Raw genomic sequence first — 14,613 nt, forward strand, 5'->3', positions numbered from 1 at the left:
AGATCGGGGGAAAGGCCCATTTCAGAGCCCTCCATGTTCACTATCCAAGTGGACAAGTGGACAAGCCACCTGGCCTCTGAAGATCAAAAGGGACAGATTCCCCACCTCTCCATGTCTCAGTGTTTTCCCTGCCTCAGTTTCCCTCACACATGAAGCAGAGATTGCTCCTTGCTGCCAGGGAGGGCTGAGCACAGGCAGCCCACCCACACAGCTGCGTCACCACCAGCGCTTCTGCCTCCAAGGCCTGAGCAACACTTCCACTGATTCACCAAACACCCACAGAGGGGACTATTCTTGGAGCTGATTTCCTTCCGTTTACTACATCTGGCCATCCCGAGTCACCTTTAATTCATCATCAGCCAAGCCTGCAAGGGGGTAGATTTTTTCGAGCGCTGGAGGAGCTACCCCTGATTGCTGCAAGCTGTGAAACTTCATCTGTTTTCTCTGCCATGTTATTCCACAGCACTAAAGGCTCTGGAGCAGCGTTGTACTTGCAATCTCCTATACTCCCTCCACATTGCTTCTCCAGGAGACCACAGACCTACTCAGCACGGTGCCTCTCCTCCCTGAGATAGCAGCAGGACAAGCTGTCATGGCATGGTTCTCCCTTTTGCAATTCATGAGCTGGCTTTGACGACTCTGTTGCAATCACAGGAAATATGCTAAAATATTATAATGGCCCTATCGCCATTGAAGCCATTCTGTCCAACAGCAAAGTTGGATTTCATAAATCAAAAGCAATCAGCTAAACTATTCCAGCTAAATACTTCCTTCACTTTGATGAAAGCACTGGCAGATTCATAAGCCTCCTCTGTTGACCTGACAATAAAGTCAAAGAAATCCTAGTTATGTTTTTCCAACTGAACTTGCATTGCCAGTGTATGCAGATGTCAGGGACTTCTTAAGGGATTCTCCTAAATAATACGAGGAATTGGGGATTAAACCATATTTTCTCTCTCCCTGTCTCAGGCCTCATACCCTTGGCAGCAGAGCTGGGATTACAGCTCAAGCTCAGGATGTGGTACCAGACAGCTGACAGGCTTTCTTCATGGACAGATCAGAATTTTGTGGGGGGAATTTCTCTGGGGCCTGAAGCCTTTTCTCTGGGAAAGCACAACGTGCTACATGTGTCTTTTACTTGCAGCAAGCACACCTGGCAGTCACTTCTTATCACTCAAGTATCCCGTTGTTCAAAGGTTAAGATTGGACATTTGGAGCTTTGACCTCATGGGAGAAGGGAAAACAAAACAGCCCCAAACTCAGACAACTGATTGATGTCAAAAGAATATTTTCATATGCTCAGCACACAAAAGAATGATGGCAGAAAACAAGGAGAGTCCTTCTTTCTGCAAAAGCCCTTCTGCATATGGCGTTTCTGACAAATGCCTTAGTTTTGCAATCACTTTTTGAGCAACACCTGAAAAATGAATCAGAAAGTGAACATGTTGTGACATGCGTTTCACCTCGAGGACTATTATATATATATTTCATTAATTATCTTTCTGGCTTGCAAATCACTCCTTATATCTAACTGTACACCTATGTACACCTTCACAGAAATGTCTGGGTCTGTTTCTGCAGTCCCTACACAAATAAAACACCCACCCACTTAAATGGGGGCTCTATTCAGGTAAATGTGGCAAGATTGGGCCTTTGGTGCATACGTGCAAGCATCCTGCACACACTTCTTAAAATCATTAAAAAAATATAGTAGCTATAGGTCTATAAGCAATCAAAATCTAAACACCGTAAAACTGCACTTATTACAATGAATTTACATTGCTCATTTTTATGAAGCAAACAATGGAAAGGAAATGTCTTCGACCCTGTAATTACAGATTAACTGTAAATACAGTTTTGCTTATCCTTTTGTCTGTCCAAAAGGATTCCTTGCAACTAAAAAGAGGGATTTGCACCACTTCTATCAACATATGGATGCTTCTCAAGTGCTCTCCCATCCTTTTTGAAGTGCCTTTTGCAACATATCAGACTCCTTTCAGTTGATTTTGTTCACTTCGATCACCATAGTAAAGAAAAATCTCTTACTAAAGAAGGTAACCTTAGCAGAGCAGCAGCAGCAAAGCAAACCTGAAGTCACTACTAGTCCCAAACTCAGGCAGAATAAGGAGTAAGGGCTCTAAGTATCAGCTTCAGTGTCATTACTGTTATCATAAAGCTTAATGCACAGCGAGACGGCCAACCTGCAGTGTCACATTGCTCTCTAAATAGCACTTTCGTCACAGCACTTCATTGTCAAAGCCCTTTGCACACAAATTTACAGAACACAGCAAAGACAAAGATCTCTTTTGCATATTGAATCAAGGAAACCATTTCACCTACAGGTTCATGAGTGTGCTGCCTATTTCACAGGTAGACAATACGAGGGGGTGCTCAGTAACACGCCACGTAACTCTAAGACCTAAAACACAACACCACAAATAATATATTAAGCTTAAGCACTGGTCCTTCACCCGCCCCTGGCTGGTTTTTCCCAGGTGAGTTCTGACACTTTATCAAGGATATGGGTTACTTCTAAGGCAATCAGACCTCAGGAGTCCACTGTAAAGTCAATACACTCTCACATACTATCCAGGTCAATGCTGGCCAGCAGGGACCTTTAAAACGGTGACCATCATGCTTCACTTCCTTTGTAATCATTTTATCTGTAGTGTGAGCAAGTTGCACAGCTCTCAGCATAGCACAGAGGATTTTAAAAGGAGCTTTGTGCATTCATGCATTACAAAATCAAAATTCAAGTCCATATTTGGATTTAAACCCTCTCCGCCCTCCTCAAAAAATTACCCCTCATACAGAACTTTAAACTTCAAATCCTTGATCACAGATCTTGTAATCTACATAAAACAAGACAAGGCAACAGCCCGAGTGCTTCAGACTAAGAATTTAGATGGGAAACTCTGTTCATTTAACTATGCCAGCACAGCTGAAACAGCCAATCTCACCTGTGTGTATGCAGCCATACCAGTATGAAAGGGCATACACCAGCAGCCTACTACGGCAAAAAACTCCAGCCACCTGTGGCATCTTTTCTGCTTCAGGATTTTGCCAGCTGTAGCAGGTGAAATATTAGGCTTGGCATACCTGACAGAGCTACACTGATGACGTTTAAAGAATACACCACCAGCCCTTTTACTATTCTAACAACATTCTCAATATACAAAAACATTACATTAAGACATTTGACATCTCAAATGCATAATTTTAAAATAAGCATCATAATCTAAACCACAAAATATCTTCTCTGTATTTTAGCTTCATTTCCTGACATTAACTTATTACAGATACCTGAAAGTGTTAACTCGACCTGCACAACAGTGAATCAACATTCAGATACTTTTGAGAAGTCCTTAATAAAAATTAACAAGGAAAGGGGTTTTTTCTATTTTACGCTGAACCAAAAAAATCAGCTTATAAAATATAACTATGTAATCCCCTTGCTCTTCATCTCAAGAAAACCTTGTGAAGGAACTTGTTTCTTCAGCAAGGACTCCAATGTGATGCTGAAATGGTGGCTGTAGGAGGAAGTGCACACATTGCCATGTGTTAGCCAGAAGGAAAGCATCACAGACAAGGAGAAAGGAAGCACACTCAGCAGAGGAGAACAGAAATGCAAGATGCAAGAAGGAAGGAGAAAGAATCTCTAAAACAATATCACAACATGATTCACACAGTTACCTGTTGCTGTGAATGGGAGTTCAACGTTCTGTTCTATCCTGGCTGAAAAAATTCATAAAGTGATTTTGTTTATTCCTAACACATCTATCTGCTGTTTTTGATCAACACTTGGTGACATTACAGAACAAAGATCTTAAGTTATATATCCCCAATAAGCTGTATGCTAAAGAGTATTTTCAAAAACCTAAAGGCCAGAGAAGAGAGTGTTCAATAAAATCTGGCAATACCGCAAGGTACTCGACTGAGAAACCTATGTAAAGTCTTACAGGCTATGCTAAAATTCTCCACCACTGTTTTTCCTCAAAAGTTCGGTGCTTTTCTTCATAGTGAAATGATAACTATATTAATGTGCTCTATTTATCCCTAAATCTATTGTAAATGTGCTTCTTATCTGACTTCCTTTCCAGAACAGCGTGTACCCTGGGGGACAGGAGTTTTGCTTCTCTTACACTGTTATGGACCCAACTCTGTTAGCAGGAAAGATGCTGGTATCCTAGATCTTATGGGACGCAATGCATTGAGGAAATTTATATCAAACAATTATTGCATAATCTCGGGGTGTAATAAAACCTCCTACACCTTACACAGGCCATCGAGCTCCTGCCACTCTCGCAGTGTCCCTGTCAGCTGCAGGTCCCCGTGTGAACCCGCAGGATCCCCTTGCTGTGCATGTGGAGGAAATTGAATATTTCCGAGGGCATCGCGTGGAAGCCGGGGCGAGGCTTCACGTTGTCGTAGTAGTGGTGAGTTATAAAAATCCCTGAGGGGTTCATGGGGAAGGCCCAGAAGCCGAAGAGGTGCACCTCCTCGCAGAGCTCCAGGGCCGCAGTCACCAGGATCAGCCCGGTGCTGACCCGCTTGGCCCGCACGCCCTGGCCGAGCCAGTAGCGCGAGACGTTGATGAGATACTGGGGGTGGAAGTAATAAACAGCCTGCTGGGACTCGAAGTCGTCCAGGACGTATTTGACCCGGATGGACACGTCCGTGTTGCGCGTGTTGTAGAAGGCCGGCAGCAGCACGGACGCGTTCTCGTACACCTGGAGCACGTCGTAGAAGGGCTTCCTCCACTTCTCCAGCTTGTGGAATCTGAAGGGGAGAGGGTGTGAGTGATGGTCAGCCCAGACCCAGCAAGAAACCCCCAAGGGGTTTTGCTGAAATATTTCTGACACAGAGATAATTGAGCTGATGCTTTGGTTATCGAGGGGAATGTACTTAGATTTGGAGCTACAGCATCAGCATGAAATGTAGGGTAGAAATTCAGGGGATAAAAAAATTCAGAATAACTTCATTAAACAGTGGATAAACCTTGTGGGCATTTCTGGTATCTCACTTCTTATGGTATTGTTAGAAGTATGTAATTTTTCCAAGCTATGTAGTGCACCATGCAGTGCAGAGCTGTATAATAAGGGACGAACACCAAAGCTAGCAAGTATTTAAAATGTCTAACAGTAGCATTTTTAAAAGAAAACCAAAAATCAAACAAATTATTTTTTGTTGCTTGAGGAAAGAAATACATTCCCCCATCAAGAAAGGAAAGCAGTAATGATCCTCATGGTCCCAAACATGCCACAAGGTACCATTAGGACATTAACAAATTTAAAATTAAAATCACTGAGTCAGTCCTGGCTACAAAGTTTAACTGACATTTCTTTAAAACATGTGACAATATGTGTTACTTTATTTACTTGATGATCTTAATTTTCCAGCCTTGATGACTCTGATTCTATGACTTCAGCATTTAGGTTGGGATCCAGTTTCTTTCACCCTGAATGTTTCTAAGACATTTGACTGGGACTTGCAAGCAGAACACAAGACTTCCAGGGGAAGGATGGCTCTGTTGTTTCGATTTTAGCTCATTGCCTTTCCATTTCCTATCATCAAAGTGCGGGTTTAAGTGTTTAGCACATTTCTACAACTTGTTACTTATTCTGTGTACTGAATAACTTCAATTTAGAATGAAATATATGATTGTTACTGTTGATTTAAAGTAGGATTTGGGAAAAAATTCTGTGTAACAGAATTACATTAAAGGTAGATTTGGGGAACCAAGAGAAATGAAAATATAAAAAACCAGAAATAACCTCTCAGTGATTATACTGGGATTGACAGTCACGACATCTGTCTTCACCCCAACGTCCATGAAGTATTTCTCAGATATAGGAGGCAAATTGCATCTATAAAGGAAAGAAATTAGTAAGAAAGTTAAAAAATTCCTTGCTCTTTTTTGGGACTAGAATATAGAATTTATTTAAGTATTTCTGCCAAGCAACAAATCTAAAAAACAGAGTGAGAATTTAAAATTGTATCAAAACATGTTGATGCCCAAACTACACAATAATCTTACAAGTTCTTAGGGGCTGTGTGAAGACCTTTCTTGTTCCCTCACCTGTGAGAGATGACCCCTTTTTGCAGGTGTAGCCAATGCTCATTTTACTTCCTTAATAGCAATTTACCTGTTTACTCGGGCAGTTTAGGATGCGAAATGGGATGAAGCTCCAAGGCCAATCAGCCTTTAAAATCAAAGGCTTACTCAGTAGTAGCTGAGAGGTATTCAATAATTAATAAACTATATCTATAACATTGCCTTTAAGATGTTTTGGTTTATACCCAGGAGAATCTAGGCAAAATGCTCCACAAGAGACAAATCAATCCAGACCTAGTTAATCCCAAACTATCTGCTTCCTTTCCTTTTCCATTTATAAGTGTCTACCAGCACAGTGTGATAGCAGGAATTCTGACTCTACAGGTTCGCCACAGGACATCAAAGTGATTAGAGGAAAACTTGTAAGATTTGCAAGCCTTGACTTTGCCCAGCCTCCATTCACCTTGGCCTTGTCCTAGATACATCATCTCACAAAATTTAGAGCATCCCTCAAGAGATGCTGAAGTTACTGAAATGCACACTCACAAGCTACCACAGTCTTTTCCTCCAAAGGAAATCTCGCTGAAAAAAACCTTCAGCATGTGTTTTCAGGGGTAAAACATTTGGCCTGGCAACTGGTTTTACATCCAGTTTGAGCTAGAGTTAGGCACTTAATGACACTTTGAAAGCTTTTTGAAGTGATCTCCAAGCCTCAATAAAATCCATTTCTCCTAAGATCCCCACATCTCAAAAATACTGTTGTGCCTAATTCCCAAAGTTCTCCATATTTCTGAAGAACAGGGCTGAGCAAAAACAGGGAGAAAGCTGTGATGGTACTTAGGGAAAGAGATGCTTAGTGTTTTCACAACACCACAGTTCAGCTGTTAGGATAATTTCTCAGTCAAAGAGAGAGAACAAGTTCGGGAGCAGAAGAATGCACAAAAATCCTTCTAAGTCCTTCTCAGGATCAAGAGCTCACATCCACCTTCCAGAGAGTCCCTCTTTATCAGGTCAGAGAACGGTTTTTAGCTATCCTTCTCATAGGCAATGCCATTTCTAGCACCATTTCCTCTGCTGGATCATGGAACTCAAGTCCCCGGGCATCCCCAGTTCCACCTAGCACTGGGCACGGTGCTCATCAGATTGTATTTGAAGAAGGTTTCCAAATAATCAGTCTCAATACCTCTGAACAGGAAATTCCCACCAGGATTAAGAGTGGCTGAATTTGTTGAAGGTGATAATGCCTTATAAAAACGGTATAATCTGCACAAACAGTACTTTTTCATAAGACCCCAAAAACTCATCCCTGCCGAGAGAGCAGTCCCATCTCTAAATTCACCCAGCGTTTCATCACAGAGTCCTGCTCTGGCCAGTAGATGGAGACAGACAATAACTCCTAGCAAATGCAGTTGTGCATTTGATATGCTCTGTCGTACTATAATTAACTGCTTTCAGAATTTATTTCACAGAACAATCTTGGTTGCATCCTGCTGGCCACAAGAAAAGATTTCCCCAAGTGTCCTGAAGGTATCGCTGAATGTTATCAGGGCTTCATAGGCAGCTTGTGAAATATTTTAAATTATTTCACTGGTGACCAAGATGATGATTGCTGAGAGTTTGGAGTGGTGACTGGAAAGCAGATGTGCTCAGACTTGACCTTAAACACAGGCTTTACTTTAATACCGGTATGAATTTTCAAACATTGCCACGTCTCTGTGCATATTCCACATTTCGGAGATGGAGAACCAGGGGTTTCTTTGGCACAAGTAATGACATATTTATTCATATTCCACTTCTGCCTAAACCTTTATTTAATTGTTACTGGTACCAAACACAACCCAATATCTAAGTTCTGTCATAATCTGCTCACTTTTTTTACCAGTTTTGGTACAGTTCAAGGAAGAGTAATGGTGGTAAAACAGTCCTTAAACATAAATGAGATTTGCCAGACATATTTCAGCTTCTGCTTAAAATCTTGCCATCTCCATGTGTCACATGAATTCTTCTTTCATCCATACTGATATTTGTGATCCAACACAACAGCAGGGAATCTACAGTAATTATTTAACATATATGGAGTGCACTAGGCTTTTAAGAAAAAAATTATGTGAAGTCTGGACTTTCTCACAGACTTTTTTTCACTGAAAACTAAGATAATAGTCTATAAAGCTGGAATAAGAAGGAGACACAAGAGTCTGAAAACAATGAATACTGAAGGTAGGAGTTATAAAATTTTCTCATATGATGTCAAATTAAATTAAGACTGCACTGAACCAAAATCTGATCTGATATTTGCTGGTATGAAGTCAGAGAAATTAATTGTTTTATGCACAGTTATTCTAAACGGACGACAACATACCCAAGATCAGAAAATAGGCCAAGTGAAATAAAGAGATTTTTCTTTTCTAGAGAACAGGTCATGAATCTGTGAGCTAGAGGTCATATGCCAGGATCCAGGCAAAGAGCTTAACAGGATTTAGAGAGGGATTAGTCATGCATATGAATAACAAAAAAATCTTTCTCATATATATTAAGGATTAAAAAAACTGCTGCTAGACTCTCTGATCCAGGGATGCTCATCATGGGACATCCTAATTTATGCAAAACCTGGATAATTCCACATATAGTAAGGAGCAATGAAGACACTTAAACCTTCAAAGTTATTCTGGTGACTCTGGAGGCTCTGGATTGATTGTTGATTACTGTAACTCCTGTTATTGAGCACCTGAGCTCTGCACCAGTCCAGAAACACACCTCTGAGGCACATGAGCTGTGAGCTGTTACCATCTGACCAAGCTGCTTTTCACTCAATAGAGGTTGTACCTCTGGCTCAGATCTGCCTCAGAAAATCACAGCCATGTTCATAGGACACTGCTTATAGGTTAATGTCCATAGAAGGATAAATCCACAACCTGAGTGGCAGGGGATGTCCTGAAAGAGAGCATCAGGCTTTGCCAATGAGTCAGTGATTAACCGCATGGAGTTAGGGAGAAATAGTTTCTCAAAGCATAATTTTTACATAAATACTATAAAGTAAGATGGTTTGGGTTGGTTTTTCTTTTTGAAACACAGCTTTTTGTGCAAGAGGCAGGTTTGACACAGCCAATTTAGCGAATGTCATGTTTCCATGTGAGAGAGAATAGCTTTGCAATACTGTATTTGTCATTAAAAAAGGCAAAAAGAGAAAAATGGAGCTGTGCCAGTTACCGAAACACGAAGTCTGCACTGTCAATCTCCCGGCCACACCTGCTGTTCTTCAGAATTCCTCCGTTCCCAACCACTGCACATCTCTTAAACTGGGAGCGGTGGTATGGCATGTCCTGTAACAGCATGGCAAGGAAACGGTTAAAGACCCCAAAACATGGGTCCAACAAGTCTGTTTTTTACTTTTTCCTTTTTTGTCTGTGCAGTTACACCTTGCTGCAGAAGCATTAATCATAGGATGATAACACTGATTCTGGGGTGCAATATTCCCTGTACATAAAGTGATGGGATATTTTGCTGTGTAATTAGAGATGGCACGGGCAACAAACCCAAATGGAAAAAAAAGAAATACCCTATTGTTTTCCCCAGGAGTAACTCCCTTAAGGAGTAATTTTAGACACTTTCTCCTTTGATTTTCACATGAGGGCACAAACCATAAATCAGTGTAGCCCAGGCACTGTTTTCTGAGCTCCCTGCAAACTGCTCGGTTCTCTGGCTCTGGTGTCCTGCTTTTGGGAAGTCTGCACACAGAGTTCCAGAGCAGACAGTAAAGCCCAAGAAACCCTTCAGACAGCACATTACAGAAAGTAGCCGAAATTTTAGTCCTTACCAACACTAATTGTACTAACAGTATTAATGATTATTAATTAGCATTCATACTACCATGACTGCCTTTGGTCAGGCACTTTTTTGGACTTGTGAAGGATGCATCTTCCTGTAATCTTTGGGCAGAATCCTGCCTTCGCACACAGACATGCAGCTGCTGCCGAAGCCGGAGAGAGTGAAAATCACATCTTGAGAACAAACTGGGCTGTTAGGGTGAGAGGGCTGTGACGCAGAACTGAGCCACGCTACACCTTATGAATATGTAGGGTGTGCTTATATAAGCATGAGAGTGCTCGTTTTTGGTACATACATATTTTATCAATAATCTCATGCTGCAAACTACAGAGGGACGCCGGAGTTGCTTGACATTTCTGGGTGATTATTCCCAGGATCTTTCCACAGCATCTATAAGCCATGAGGCAAAAAGGGCATGCAATTACACCTGTCTGAGAAAAGCAGCAGCTGTCTGACAGAAAGGAAATACGGAGCTGTCTGTGCTTTACGCAGTGATTTCTCATCACAAAGTGCCTCGGCAGCCCTGGAAGGGAAATCAGACGCCAGGTGTCTGTGCTTAGCAAAAGGCTATTGCCCCTACAGCACTGCTGCTGTGCTTTTAGCCCTTTATTTCCTCCATTTGCCAGACTGCAGCCTGGCTCCTATGCAGAGGGTGGCTTTGGCCACTGTCCAGTGACTCCCAAAGGAATTTTGGCATTTGATAACACCTTCACAGCATCCTGATCATACTTGAACCACAGCAGCTCTAACACACTCCTAGCAGAGCTCAGGCATTCAGCCTGTTGTGCACTCATCTGCCTAATCAGTCAGGGTTTTGAGGATAATGCTCCTGGACTTAGATGTACCCATTCTTTGCATGTTCCCAGATGCCAAAGTGCTTTCCTGGATCCGAGCCCTTCCCCTGCTTCCGCCCCAGCTCCCCATGTGCATGTTTAGATAACAGCACTTCCCTACCTCTCAGCAGTGCTCAGAAAGCCAAAGGATTAGAAGCGGTTGGACCCTGAAGGACAGGTTCAATGGCACAAATCTAAGTACTTAACCTGAATATACATCTGACTTTTCAAAAGGGATCAATTTCAGCTACCCCCTCCAAGTATGCTGCTGTAAATTGAAGGGGTCTGCCTCGTGATAAAAATGCAGCCACATCAGCCCATTCCCGGACATCAGTCACTGTGTGCAGAGGGAATTGCCCACTGATCACAACCTTGAATGCCCCTGGAGGTCAAGCATTATTTGCTGGAAAGGTTTTGAATAATCATTGTGATGAATATACTTAAAAATTATGAAGTCTGTTCACAGATCATCTGCAGACAGAACGAATATAAAAATAGTCATTTTGAATATGATTTATAAAATAATCATGTCAAAAAGAAAAGCAGACCTACCCCCGAATGTTGGATTTATTATACTTTATAATTATTAATTTAGTTAATTAAAATATAATATCATAATATTATACTTTAAAAGAGTTCTGATCAGTAAGTGTCTCTTTGATTTAGCTTTCTTATTTCATTAGCTACTTTGCTCCTACGTCAGTGATATTCTGCAGGAAATTATGTGTGTGTACATATATATATATATATATATATATGTATATATGTACCTATATATATTTCAGATGACCACTAGAAAACAGGATAATCATCTAAAATATTGTATCAAAAATAAACACTTTCAAAATATAGGCAATAAATTTTGTAGAAAAGTCAGATAAGTGCTAAATGCTTGGCTATAAGATAGTGCCTAATGCAGCAAGTACAGTGAAGTTGATCCTGCAAATGGGCAGAGGCACCTTTGGAAACATCTTGAAGATTTCTTGGTTGATATGGAAGATGCCACTAGTGTCCACTTCATATTTCAGTTTAGTTCCCAAGGGAGTATTTTTCTGGGTGGTGAACAGAAAGGATGGGGCGTTGCAACACCTTGACAGAGTAGACCTATGAAAGGAAAAAAGAGAGAAATAAGATCAAGGAGCTGATGGCACGATACAGGATTTGCAATTGCTGTTACTCCTAACAGGTATTTTTCACCAAAAAGAAATTTTTTAGCTCTAGAATGGGTAAAATGGTGGTTTGCTGGTGAAATTTTCCTTGATCAAGAAAACTATGGTAAAACAAAACCAAAAGAGAGTAAATGAGACACCTGTACTTGCTTCTTCTAGGCTGGGGAAATACATGCGCAAATTCAGCCCTGCTCCAGTCCCCAAAGATGAGCTTCTGCCTCCAACATCCTGGCAAAACCACCTTAATGAATTAGTACCTCTCCGCCTTAGAGCTCTTCCACATTTTGCAAATTATGTACTCGTCACTGGGCAGGAAAGGTAGGGGTTAAAGAGTTCCTCTGGGGATGTGGAAATTTGGCAAGGCAGTACTTAAACACAGCTATGCCCAAAGACACTGCCCCACTTACCAGCCTGCAGTGGAGCAGTAATCAAAGAACAATTTGATTACAACAAAAACTTTCAAAGGTTTTGCCCTTGGCCTTGCACATGTGTGCATCAGGAAGGTGATGTGGCCCTCACAGATGGGTGCCAGAAAAACAGGCCTACAACTCCAAAACCTCAGACAAATGACCGAAATTTTCTTTGTCCCTGGGACAAAATGGAAGAAATTCCAGTGCAAACAAGAGCCAGATAAAATCCCAAGCATGGGATTCACACTAAGAGAGAAAAAACATTCAACTCTGATGCTTTTACCGTGTTTCATATGAAATGTAAATGGTAAAGCAAATGGGTATTTGCAAATCAGGTTCCCTTTCCTAGCTCCCATCTTTCCCTGAATGTTTTTCTTCTTTTGCTGGTGGCACTGAAAGCCTTGACTTTTGCTCACTCTTATTCCAGAGATGTTTTATTTCTCAGTCAATGCGTTTGATACCTTTAATGATAATACGTGTCATGGCAAATGTACAAGCATGAAGACAAAGCCAAATGGCTCTCAAATAACCCAGATTAAATGCCTTGCCTCTGGGGTCTGCAGCCTCATATTCTAAGTTGGAAGAATAAGCCAGTCTACTCTATGGGCTTTATTACAATCACTAGAAAGCAAATACAGAATTATGCAAACATTTCAGTGATGCCCAATTGCTCTCATATACTTGACTCATGAAGGATGGCACAAAATGATGGTCAGATCAAGGCAGCAAATGAGACTGAAAAAGTCAATTAATAATGTCTAACAGCAAAAATAATTACAAGCAGACAGTGGAATTGAATTGTTATAGTTGGGATATGAGAAAAACCTCTTCATTGGCTGAGCCTTAAGGAATTGAAAGAGATGTTTTTCCTAAATGTCCTGGTGGTTCTCTGGAGGCACAGTCCTTTATTGTGAATGATATCTGATGGAAGAAGACTCTCAAGGAAACTATTTTCCTTAGCCTCCAGATACAAACTCTATTGTGATTTTTGCCCTTCCTCCCTCCCTGCTGCTTGAGTACCTGCCATTTAAAATCTGCTGGATTCAGCCCATCTCACATGATGGTCCAGGACTGGCAAAGCTCAAAATCCCATAGCTCAGAGGGTTACACCTTTTAACCTCCTCTAAACAACCTCCAAACTCAGAGACCTTGGTCTACTTTCAAGGGGAGGCAGCAACTTCCTCTCACATTCACACACTGAAGTCTCTGTCCTGTTGGACACAAATGAAGCAGACTACAGACGTTTTTTCTTTTTCATTACAAACACAACTGTTGTTCTTGAAAGCAGCTGACAAAGGTTATGTTACATCTGGGTGCCAGTGAGGGTTCCTGAAGCAGTGATGTATCAGTTAGGCAGGTACAGGCAGTGACTGGAGTCTTTAATCTCTTTTTTCTCTCAGTGCACAGGGTGAAGAGGGGTTCTTTGTTTAATGTGCTGGTGTTGGCAGTCTGAGACAGGTTGACAGTCCTCCTGGTGGTCTTTGGATAGTCCTTTCTCATTGCTCCCACCTCTGCTCCGGCCTCCAGACCTTAAAGTGCTCCTTTCCATACCTCAAAGTGCTACTTGCTCTCTGGGCACAATCATTACTGCTCTCACTCCAGCTGTTTTTAAAATCATGAGCTGTAATCCTGAATGACTCCTCTCTTCAAAATGGGCTCTGATAATTGCCTATCAAGTAATTTCCAGGAAAAATATGACCAAAAAAACCATCTAAAAAAACTTAGGTGTGGAGATCACATTGGAAAAACTGTTATGAGTCTGAGACTAACAATGTTATTTTTAAAGATGTCAATGACTAACTCAGCACATGCATTCTCACATTCTCTCATTAACTCCTGACAGCTATTTCCTGGAATCATGCAAGAGAATTTGGGATAAAGCTGGGGGCCTTATTCTAAACAACAGCTCTGAATTGTACCAGTGACTTTCAGATTTTAGTCTACAGCATTTACTCTGAAATAATGTGTTTTCTCAAAACCCACTCAAATATGGCACTGGAATATATCAGTATATAACTTTTAAAAATTGTTTTGGCTTCAATGTACCATTGCCTTCACAAGACCAGTTTCAAAAGCTGTGTCTTGAGAAGATCATGGACGACCTTCAGCAGAGAAGTTACATGAAGACAGAAGATTACAGAAACAAACTGAGAGGTCTCTGAAGACCAGAAAAAATATGTAGATAATCTGTGAGTAATAGCTGAGAAATCATTAAAAAAAAAAAAAAAAAAAAAACAAAGAAAGTAATAAACAAGGTGTGACAGTACCTAAAACACCCATAAAAAATGCAGTTTGGGTATCTTGTAGGCCAAATTTGCAGT

The 14,613-nt window shown here is 41.1% G+C and overlaps 1 protein-coding gene across 3 annotated transcripts in view; it reads right to left on the reverse strand.

The window, feature by feature from the left end:
* Positions 1 to 3,922: 3,922 nt before the first annotated feature.
* The window catches only part of ST8SIA5 (ST8 alpha-N-acetyl-neuraminide alpha-2,8-sialyltransferase 5), a gene marked incomplete at its 5' end in the record, with an annotated part of 39,961 nt that continues 29,270 nt past the window's right edge, over positions 3,923 to 14,613 (reverse strand). For all 3 annotated transcript variants that reach the window (XM_082302109.1, XM_082302108.1, XM_082302107.1), the window contains 4 exons: positions 3,923 to 4,779; positions 5,775 to 5,867; positions 9,263 to 9,375; positions 11,673 to 11,817. In XM_082302109.1, the coding sequence (XP_082158235.1) occupies positions 4,317 to 4,779; positions 5,775 to 5,867; positions 9,263 to 9,375; positions 11,673 to 11,817 (814 nt within the window). In that variant the 3' untranslated portion in view covers positions 3,923 to 4,316. The remainder of the gene's footprint in view (positions 4,780 to 5,774; positions 5,868 to 9,262; positions 9,376 to 11,672; positions 11,818 to 14,613) is intronic.

Source organism: Coloeus monedula, assembly GCF_965178545.1.
Source record: "Coloeus monedula genome assembly, chromosome: Z".
Taxonomy (NCBI): Eukaryota; Metazoa; Chordata; class Aves; order Passeriformes; family Corvidae; genus Coloeus; species Coloeus monedula.